An 11,260-nucleotide genomic window follows, 5' to 3' on the forward strand; every position below is an offset into this window, starting at 1 on the left:
TATCACCCATAGACCAATGGGCAGTCAGAGAGAACTATCCAGACACTGGAGGATATGCTGAGATCTTCGGTCCTGCAATTTGGAGACGCATGGCATAAGCGCTTGCCGTTGATAGAATTCGCCCACAATAACAACTTTTATTACAGCATTGGTATGTCACCTTTTAAGGCGCTGTATGGGAAACCATGTCGTACCCTACTGTGTTGGTTTGAAGTCAACGAAAAAGTTTTGGTGGGCCCTGAGATTGTGGATGAGACGACATAGAATATTCAGGTGATAAAGGCTAACCTGAAAGTAACACAGGATCAAAAAAAGAGTATAATCGACGGACATTCGACCGACAGGGTATACAAGGTTAGAGACTGGGTATTCTTAAAGCTATCATCGTGGAAAGTCATTGTACGATTCGGGAAGAAAGGGAAGCTAAGCCCTCGTTACATCGAGCCATTATCAAGCGAGTTGGTGAAGGTGCTTACCGATTTAATCTACCTCCAAAGTTGTCAAGGGTGCATAATAGTTTCCACGTGTCGATGTTACGAAGAAACGTCTCTGATCCGTCACATGTGACAATTCTTGACTGGAAAGACAAAGTTCTCTGAAACAAGACCATTCGTATGGTGAAAGTCTTGTTGAGAAACCACTCAGTTGAGGAAGCTACTTGGGAGACAGAGGAGCGCATGCAAGAATTGTACCCACGTTTATTCTTTGATTGATTTCTAGTAGTATTGAAATTTCGGGGACAATTTTCTTAAGGGGGGGTAGGTTATGACGACCCAACCCTAATTTTCTATGTAATTTCTCCATAAGTGTGTAAATTGACATCTATGCCCTTGTTGGCAAAGTGATGTGGACGTGATTATGCAACTTTAAATTATTTTTCTCGCTATCTTAATTAAATAGTACTCATTATTACGAACACATGAGCGTGAGTGAAACCCGAATCGGATCTGTAACAAAAAAGTAACGTTACGTTAAAGTACATTAACAACGGGTGGAGTGGTACACGCATGTGTTAATTTATCAATGTTGGAAATACTGTTATTGATAAGGAGGCTGATTTTTGTGTACGATTTACTGTGCCAAAATCTGAAAAACCTTTTAACTTTTATTTTTAAAACCGGTCCCGTGTACCCATCTCCCTCACTAATCAATCTTCACTCCTCAATTCTCTTAGCCAACCAAACAACTTCCCTCACTTTTCCACCAATCAGAAAAGTTGTCAGTCTCTCTCTCTCTCATCTTCTTTCTTTCTCTCTCTCACCCATACTTCCCTCTTCTTTGCAACTGCAAGGACCTTCATCAAACACTCACAGATCGAATGTAAAAATATCACCATCGTGATCCTCTCATTTTCACGAACCCAACCGCACAAACTGATCTTGAAATGGTTGAGTTTTGACTCGCTAACTCAGAAGCTTCGACTGGGATGACTTTGCTCCAATGTGATCCCGGTCGGGTTTCGACGTTTTGAAGGTTGTGGGAGCATCCACACAACTCCTTGGAGTCCCTAGTCTAAGTTTGGAGTGAAGACAACGTCGAGAAGCACGGTTTCAAGGAGTCGGGTTTTAGGCCAAGACTTGCGAGGCTTTTTCAGGCCATTTTTCATCCACTTTTTGGGCTTTTGAAAGGTATAATCTTGTTCTTCTCCTCAAGAGCTTCATTTCCATATAAAGTTAGTAAAAATGGTTGAGAAATGAAGAAGTTATATGAGTTTGAAAATTTTCCAGAAACCGGCCACTTTTTCTAGAATCTGGCGGCAGCAGACGGCGAGGATCATCGGAGAAGACGAAGAATATTCTGTCAAAGTTGACAGAATATTCTAACGACGTTAGGTAACGGCGTTAGGTTCCGTTACTATTTGACGGAATATTCCCTGTTTTCTGTCAGTCTCTACCAGGTGCATATGGTCATGGGTTGGGCGGCACATGAGGGCACGTCCGGCCTCTGGCCGACAAGTGGTTGACATGTGCTGGTCCGTAACTTCGAGTTGAACATTTTCGTATATTCAAACCTTTTATTTGAGTAAGCTATGGGGAGTTTTTCCTAGCTTTTTTGTATATGTGTTAATTAAGTAGTTATTATTAGTTGTTTCGCATATAGGGGAGATTTATCCTAAGGACGTACGAGGACAAGCGAGGTTAGGGGGCTACGATCCATCGACGTATCAGTGGGTGGGCATTTTGTTTTCATATATATATATATATATAAACTTTATACGCATGGGATGCGCAGGTAAGTTCAGGTAAGTTTATATTATTGATTGGAATTATTGAATCATTATGGCATGCATATATTCATGTAGTCCACTCATCATTGCTGCACCCCAATGTTAGTGCTCGCCCGAGGCCAGGGCCAGTCCTTCATGTGTATGTTCACCTCCTGCACTGCATGCTCGCCTTGGATCCAAGTAGGTGCTAGTCCTGTCGTACAAGTCACATTAGGCGACTCTAACTCGTAGGTGACCGCGATTATCGCCAGTCTTCGCGTGATCGTAGCACTAGAGCATATATTATTACACCCAGTCATGTCGTACAAGTCGCTTTAGGCGACTCCGACTCGTGTGCTAGCATAGATTGATGAGCATTTGGGTCAGTTGTACAGGTCGCATTAGGCGACTCCGATTTGAATGCTAGCATAAATTAATTGAACACCTAATTTTATTTATATTGATTTATATTGCTGTTGAGATATTGTGGTGTGGCATACTACCTGATTTACTATTGATTTCATATTTGATTTCATACATATATGTAGTATGTTTTCTAGAAACTATACATGTTTTACAGCGAAGGGTTAGCATGTTCAAAAAATAAAAGGATTTTATAAATTTTATTTCTGTGCCCACTCACCCTTCTGTTTTCCCCCCTCCAAGTCCTAGATAGCTGACCTACTCTGTGGCACACGAGGATCACTCGGCAATTCTGACATATCTCTATTTAATGTAGGAACTGTTTCCAATTGTGTACTAAGTACTTTTCTAGTTTCGACTGCACTATTTGTCATCTGTGCTTTGAACATTTGTATTCTATGAGTTCTACCCACTACTGCGCACTCACTTTAGTAGTTTAAATAAGTTCTAGTTTCGGTTTTAATTTATCCACATTTTTTACATCATTCACACTTTGGTTACGTCACCTTCGGGTGATGACCAGCATGCCTCAACTCCAATCGGAGTGTGTCAAAATCTAACAGCAAAAAAAAAAAATTAACAGTCCAAATTTAAATCCAACAGCTTAAATAATTAAAAAAAAATTATTTTATGTGTTTCATATTCTTTCGTAGTGTTCCATGAGTTTTATGGTGTCGGATTAGTGATTTTTCAATATTTATTGGAATCTAAATATTTTTAGGTTAAAATGTTCATAAAATTAAATTATGATAGTTTACATAATTTTTTTTAAGTTACTTTAATAATCTCGGGGCTAAATATTTAACCCAGAAGGGTTGGAGGAGAAAAACTTTTTTTAAGTTAAAAACTAAATTTTCTGGGCTAAAACTTTTAGTTTTTAACCAAGGGTTGGAGTAAAAAAGTTGTTTCTGAGTTAAAACTTAAATTTTCTGAGCTAAAAATTTTAGATTTTAATCCAAGAGTTGAAGATGGTCTTAGTATAGATAATATCGAATGTATTAAAAAAAAAACATCACTTCACCATGCAAATATCATGACCGGAATTGTTCTTTCTCTTTTCCATCATATCAAAACTATGTATAAAAATATCTATTTAATTTTGGAATCACGTAATCATTCAAATGCATGATGAACAAGGCAACATATATGGTACAAGTAACACACTTATACTTATGGTGAACCATCAATTTGTTTAATTCATATAAATGACTTAACGAGCTCTAAATTGCATGATTCTTTTTCTAAATATGATCTTTGGATGATGAAAAAGAAATCCGATTACAATGCTTGAACTATAAAATAATATCACATCGTCCCATATCAATGGGCAGATGATTAGACAAGAAGCCAAATAAAATGACAACGCATTTCCCTGCAATTTATTCATGTACTCACAGGTTTACAAGGACCCATTGCAACAAATAAGAATAAAGAAGCTGTAAAAAGGAAGCAGCGAACCAATCAACATGTTCAAGAATTACCAACTAGCTACTTACTGGATTAACAATTGTAAGAAAGAAAGTAAAAAAAAACAAATAAATTTACATGGAAATTCACTAATAACCCAATCTCTACTATTTTGCAGGAAGAAAGGTTCTCCTGCCAAAGACGGTAAAAATACCCCGGCCCGAGAACCTCAAGAATCACCAACAATGCAGACTGCCCCAATTTGAGGGCCTGCACAAAAAATGTAAATCTTTATCCTAGGTTAATTTTTTCGTCACTGCTCCCACAAATCAATCTTCTTTAGCTTTACCTGTGTTGTTAAAACCCCGTTAGAGATATTCAAGTTAGCGAGGTCAGGTTCTATGATGCCGCTGCTGCTCTCTCTACAGGGCCGGTCCACCAGATACTCGGCACTTCCTAGAGTGATCTAAATATCTTTAATTTAACCTGCTGCTCTCCGACCCTAGGAACGACGGGGCTTTGACTTTAAGGCGCTTTGCCCCAATCTCCATTGGGGTTGGTTGCCTCCGGCTCTTTCCCAATTCAACCTCGTATCCATCCTTTCTGTGGCGTTCTCGCTGTTGTCTAGCTGCATCTTCATTGGCCAACTTCTTAAACTTGATAGAGATGGGAACGTTACTTCCTGTAGGAGCGCTACTTCCTGTGGAGAACCTGCCCTCCAAAGAAGCACTCTCTGGAACTCCTTTGTAATTACTAGTTGCAATAAATTTAGCATTTGGTTCACCAGGGCTGCAATAATCTAATGGCACCGACGATCGCCCGCATCTTCTGTCAGGTTGCAGTTTCTTCAATCGTTTAAAACCCTGCTTTTTGCAGATACAACTCAGACAGCAGCAAAATATATACAAGCAGAATAAAAAATAAACAACTAAATGATTTAAAGCCTGTATCTGGACATTAATAAATATAAATAAAAGTGATAAATGCAACAGGACGGGGATGCCCAGATTTTTCAAATTCCATTGCTTCAAAGAAATAATTAAATAGATGCTCATCAGAACCCATGCACAGGTGGATTTCCCCTTTCTGGGTCCATTACAGGTATTTGATGAATAACATTTTCACTTCCAATTTCAACTTCTCTCCAATTGATAAGTGCAATATTTTATTAAATTTATAAGCATTTCACTGATAAATAATGGAAAATATAAAGAAATCTAAAAATATATATATATATATACTCCAGATAAAATCTTCAATTTCTAAATTAAGTGATGGACTAATGATCTATTCAATGAAAACCACACACAGATATAGCAAAATCATTATAAATAATCACACGCATCAGAAATGGGGGTAAGGCTCGGGTTCGAGACTTGGGAGCAGCCTCTCCATAATTGGGGGTAAGGCTAGCCGACATTCACCTCTCCCAAACCCTGCGTAAAGCGGGAGCCTTGTGCACTGGGTACGACCTTTTTTTACACGCATCAGAAACTAAAGTACAGGAGACTGCAGTATACCTTGTTTTCGGAATGATTTGATGACAAGACATCATTTACACTTCTTTTGTCCACCGTCTTCAATGATGAACGACGCTTAACCCTAAAGATCTCTGAATCAGAATCATCACTGCCTTGATCAACAACATGCCTAACCTCTGATCCGTTTAGATTCCCTGGACGTGCACTAGAGTATTCATCATAGGATAGAGAGGATTGAGAAGACTCATATGCACCGCGCACCAACTCTTCAAAACGCCTTTTAGAACTTAGAGTCCCTGTGTAAGAGTTAGCATTTCCCTGTACCTGCCAGGAAACATAAGAACGCAACATTACACTTTAGTTAATCCAACAATTACGCTTCAATTCATTGAAATTTTAATAAGAAAAATTGTCCTACAACCCCTGCAGAACAAACTAAATTAGTGAATCAACATTATGCATCAGAATACAGAAGGCAGACACATTTAGCGAAATGAACAATATCTCACATTATTGGGAGCAGATAAGCTCTCCCGAGGCTCTAAAAGAGAACAAAGAGTTGATGCGGCACATGAAAGGGAACCTTCTGACACTGCAGGACTTGAATAATCTGCATCAGATCTCAACATGGGCTGGCCATGAGAACCAGTTTCTGGCTCTTGTGACCTATACTGAGTTCTACCAGTAAGTTCAGGGTTCAACTCAAATTTTATCTCACAATAGGGAGAGTATCCATTGTCTTCAGCACTCAGGGATAAATTTAATGGATAAGAATACAAGTCATCTCCACTTTCCGCTAGCCCCCTTATCGCCTCCAGCATACTATCGTCCTTTTCACATTTTCTGGCTGCAGCTTCCAGTTCTGTTATTTCCTCCCTTAAAAAGAGAGTAGGATTGCTGCTCCCACATGAGAAGTCAAGAGACCTTACATCTGCAATGGGAAACAAGATCATAATAAGCAACCACTAGACATTTTTAAATCAATGGCGATGTTTTACCATACGTATATATTTTAAACTAGGTGCGGAACAATCAAGTACAATCATTATCATAACAAGTCTGAGGTGTGTAGTTAGAGTTCATCAAAATTATTCACATAATATAATAGTAAACATACCATGGCGCAGGCAGACAGGATGCATGTAACAAGTGCAATTATTGTAAGCTACATAGCAATCGCGCTTGCATAGGCTGCATAGAACAGTTCCATAGGAGTTTGGCAAAACAGCGGTGCATGCCCCTGACTTCATTAAAGACCAACGAGCACGATGCTGAAAGCGCATCAATCTCACAAAAGACAACTTAATTCTATTATGGGAGACCAAATCAGCAGATGAATAGTCTGAATCTTCAAGTTCTAAACTTGTGTGAAGAAGCATCGCTTCTTTACACAGAAGTTCTTCATGAGGAAGCAGGGGCATCCTGTTAAGCAGCGCATAACGTCGGCTAGCAATAGCACCTAAAGGGAACCAATCACCAATTGCAAAGTTGACTGCCTCGCCACAGTTGAAACCTATGCTTCCATTAGAAAAGGCATTAAATTAATGTCTGAGAAGCAAGCAAAACAACATGGACAAATACGGCAAGTAAAATGAAGGGCAAAAGTCAAATAGAAAGCCTACCATGACTGAATCCAGCATGGTATGCTCTGGGGAAAGTAATAACAAATTCTCCTGGCTTTTGCACAGCCTTGTAGACAGGGACATCATGTTCCAACAAAATATTTGGAGGAAACAATGTTGTTTTCCCCAATAGGACATCAAATGCTCCATCTTCTCCATCAGTTGATATGATATCATGCGTGTACACATGCTCCCTAACAACCTTTTCAAATTGCAGAGCAGCTTCACCTGGAATGCCATACCAGGTTTTGGATGCGCCGCAATGATGATAATTAATACTGCCATGTGACATAAAAAAATTTAAAAAAAAAAATTGATAATAACTCTCAGAATAAGAAAGGGAAGACATCGTTGCCTTCGCTGGGATTAAATAGTGATATATACAGTGGCTTATACCTGTACAAATAATGATCCTCCACGTGCCAAGCAAACATACTAAACAGCATTCCAATGTATAGCATGGGATCCGTTACACCCTATTATAAAACCAACATAAGTAACAGAGGTATACAGCCTATAAATAATGCAAACGGGTGAACTGAACTAGTTTTGGTACCGGAATTGCAATTTCTAGAAGACGCAAAATGGACTTGGGTAACCTTGAAAGATTCTGAAATGACAAAGGGGGTATCAGTTGATGTGCATGCCACCACATACAGTGAACCAAACCGAATATTATTCTTAAGAATATATGCAAACCAATGATTACAAATCAAAGGTCGTATATATGGCTTAACTGTAAGAGAAAAGAGGTCAAAAACAGAGAAATACAAGAGAAGAGCACAAGTCATGTAATTCAAGATAAAATAAATTTCTTGTGATCATGCTAATTAATCTGTACAAGAAAAATAAAGAACAAGAGAGCATTATTAGCACCAAATTTCTCTAACCCATCTATTTGAACAAGGTGAAACCCTCTTTATCATAAAATAACATCCCTAATGGCATCTTTGCAACAGTACTCTTAGTCTCTGGTCTTTAAAATTTTCCACTACATCCTTGTTCCTTCTTGGTTTTCTACGGTTAGGGTTGGTTTTGGCTGTGCGTGATGTACTACGCTAACATGTGCTTTCGCGTGTGTCCTGTATAACTGAGGTGCCAGTTTTAGAAAGTGAACATCAACCGCCCACGTAATATATCAGTCACCTACTGAACAGTTAAACAGAGATAAAGATTGGCAGAATCAACACCTTTAAATTCCACTTGCTATTTCCAAGAGGATCGCTGTGAGAAGATGAAAAGGCACTACCATCTACATCACAAGCATACTCAACAGTTTCTGTCTTTCCACAAGAAATTTCTTGCCAAAATTCTTTTTCCAAGTACGTGGCAGGAAGGGAACCAGTACTATAATATCTACGAGCAAAAACCTTGTTCGCCATTTTCTCGAAATCACGGAATGTATAATTTCTGTAACATTAAACTCACTCAAAAACCTGAAGATTTGATAAAGTAATACTTTATATTTGTAATTAGAAGAAGCTCTCACCTTCCGCTCATGAAAAAGGTGACCTTGTCATCATTGTCCCACTCTGCAAGACGAAGAGGTTGTACTCTAGTTGTGAACTTGAATCCTGCTTTCTCCCTCATCAATACAACCCCAGCTGGAGTAGAAGTACTCAAAGGAGAAACAATCTTGCATATACCTGAGTATATCATTGCAGGTTAGAATGGGAAGAGTTGGTCAATATGCCACCCCAAATTTATCAAATGTCTATGATGGGACTCCATTATGTGGGAAAAAAATGATCAAGATATTTTGCCAGAAAATACCATCTTACATGAAACAGGGAAGAGAAATATACATTTATTCAGTATCATATAATGACAAAGAGACCTGATGTATATACTCAATATGTGTATGTGCGTACTTCAAGAGCATTTATGATATCACATATCAGTTTAAGTTCAATGTACGTCAAAAAAAGGAGGCTCTAATTCAAATGCCGGGAACAGGGGAAAAAAAACAGAGCAATTAAATTGGAAAATAAAATACTTTGTATAAACGGCAGAACAATTGGTTCTTGTGGAAATTTCAACACAAAAACACAGAAGTTGAAAGGGGGCAAAGAAACCAAAACTCCAAACTGAACCAACAATCAAGTGATACTGTTTTTTGATGTGTTGCCAAGGGGGAGACGTAATAGCTCTCCTAACCCAACCAACAACTGAGTGAACAAAATTTGTAATCTCCTTACCATATTTTGAAGCTTCTGGAGCTATCTTCTGTAAATAAACCAAAGGATCCTCAAACTCCTCCATTGCTGGATAGTACACAGGGCATTCGGGAATTTTCTCAGTCCACTCTAGATCACTTGTTTCGAACTTATCCACCCTACGCTTTGGAAAAACATCTTTTTCATGTGAAGCACCACTGAACAGAGAGACTGAGTGGGCACCTCCCTGGAATGTAAGACCACAGGATACAGAAGATTTTAAAGCATCACCTCCACTTCGAGCCATTGTATTAATGAGATTTAAAGGCTCGGTAGCAGATTCCGGTCTCATTCGCTGAAGCCTTGTACGCTTCAGAATTTCTAATCCAGTTTTGGCCTCTTTGGACAAACAAAGCCTTCCTTCCACCTGTTAACCAAAGGGCTAGGTCATGTACTTGAATATTTTTTCGTACCCAGTGCACAAGGCTCCCGCTTTACGCAGGGTCTGGGAGGTGAAATGCAAAATGAAATTCAGTTCATGCATGTATCATTTGTGCAAATTTGTCAAACGGACTCGACATGTGAGCAGATCAAAGAGAAGTAAATCAGCAGGAAAGAAACAAAAGTGCATCCCAAACACCGTGGAGACCTCTGATACACCTACTTTATTTAACACTACTCCTTCCTAAAAGTCGATGTTGAACAGACGGCCAAATAAAAGTTCAACACAAAATCACATTCATTAGTTATTCAGCGGTAACATGCAGTCAAATTAATGAACATCATCACCCAAACCCCTCAAAAAGTTAACAAAAATCTAAAATAATTATATATGTAAACCTCTCGAAATAGCAACTTTTACATAACGCATAATTACCAGCACAACTTAAAATATTATAAAATTCTATATAAAAAAACAATGAAGATGTCCTCAAAATATGAACGCCTAGATGCATTCCAGCAATTCATTCGATCACGAATTCCACAAATGTAAATGATTCCGGAATAAAGAGAGCAATGTCCGAGATCTGAAATCACAAATTTAACCAGCAAAACGCACCATCTCATTCCGTAGTCTTTTTTTGTACGCCTGCGTCTTTGTTCACAGCAACACACAAAGGATAAAACAACACAACCGCAGAAACCGAATCCGAATCAGAGAACCGAAACCCTAGATCACGATCCCAGCCACGGCAGACCAAAAGCAAGCCTACAGCGACAACCAGGCCATCCACATTCCCGCCAAACGTCCGAAACGGCACCGTCTCTGGCCGGAATCAGAGATCCGAAGCCTTCGAGCCACCGAGTCAACGAAAATAATACAAAAAAAAGGTTGAAGGAAGTCAAGCAGAGAGGAGGAGACAACGGTTTTCCTTCGGAGGAAGGATGCTATTAGCCGGAGACAAAGCGGTTACCCGGCGACGAAAGAAGTTTCCCGGCCAATGGAGGGAAACAGGAATACAGAAAGGGAAGAGAAGAGAGAACATGGGAAGGACAAAAGAAACCGAAAAAGGTCCTCGAGAAGGATAATATATAGTTTATAACCGTAACGCTCTAATTGCCTTAAATATATTAAATTTAATTTACCGAGTCTCGCCCGTTCCCACTAGGAAATTGAATTGGTTCGGGAAAATAGAACGATAAAAATGAAGAAAAAAAATAAAAGGATTTAAGTATCTAAAAATTTGTAGGGGGTGTATTCAATTGGGATTTGAAGGGATTTTAATTCTTTTAAAGAATCTAGGGGTATTCAATCAGGATTTTAAGGGATTCTCTGAAATTCTAGGTGTATTCAATTAGAATTTTAAAATAGTTTATTAAAATCCTTAGAAATCCAGGTGTATTCAATTAAGATTTTAAAGAAGTTTATAACATTCCAGGTGTATTCAATTAGAAATTGATTTGAAAGAATTTGAGAAAGTTGAGGAATTAGGGGGAATTGGAGAGATTTCCTAGTGTATTTTA

The 11,260-nt window shown here is 38.7% G+C and overlaps 1 protein-coding gene across 3 annotated transcripts; it reads right to left on the bottom strand.

The window, feature by feature from the left end:
* Positions 1 to 3,981: 3,981 nt before the first annotated feature.
* LOC126607200 (lysine-specific demethylase JMJ13-like) lies at positions 3,982 to 10,815 on the bottom strand. Of its 3 annotated transcripts, XR_007617527.1 has the most exons (12): positions 10,356 to 10,815; positions 9,338 to 9,722; positions 8,629 to 8,785; positions 8,330 to 8,549; positions 7,696 to 7,749; positions 7,536 to 7,615; positions 7,140 to 7,417; positions 6,635 to 7,030; positions 6,027 to 6,448; positions 5,557 to 5,841; positions 4,386 to 4,899; positions 3,982 to 4,306 (listed from the first exon to the last, which is right to left on the bottom strand). XR_007617527.1 is itself a non-coding variant. In XM_050274699.1 (11 exons), exons 1-11 carry the CDS (start codon positions 10,356 to 10,358, stop codon positions 4,513 to 4,515), a joined length of 2,667 nt encoding a protein of 888 aa, XP_050130656.1. In that variant the 5' UTR covers positions 10,359 to 10,815; the 3' UTR covers positions 3,982 to 4,512. The 3 variants fall into 3 exon arrangements, 2 of the variants coding, with proteins under 2 accessions (XP_050130656.1, XP_050130657.1); XM_050274699.1 differs by having other exon boundaries at positions 3,982 to 4,899; XM_050274700.1 differs by lacking the exon at positions 7,696 to 7,749 and having other exon boundaries at positions 3,982 to 4,899.
* Positions 10,816 to 11,260: the final 445 nt, after the last annotated feature.

Source organism: Malus sylvestris, chromosome 16 (assembly GCF_916048215.2).
Source record: "Malus sylvestris chromosome 16, drMalSylv7.2, whole genome shotgun sequence".
NCBI lineage: Eukaryota > Viridiplantae > Streptophyta > Magnoliopsida > Rosales > Rosaceae > Malus > Malus sylvestris.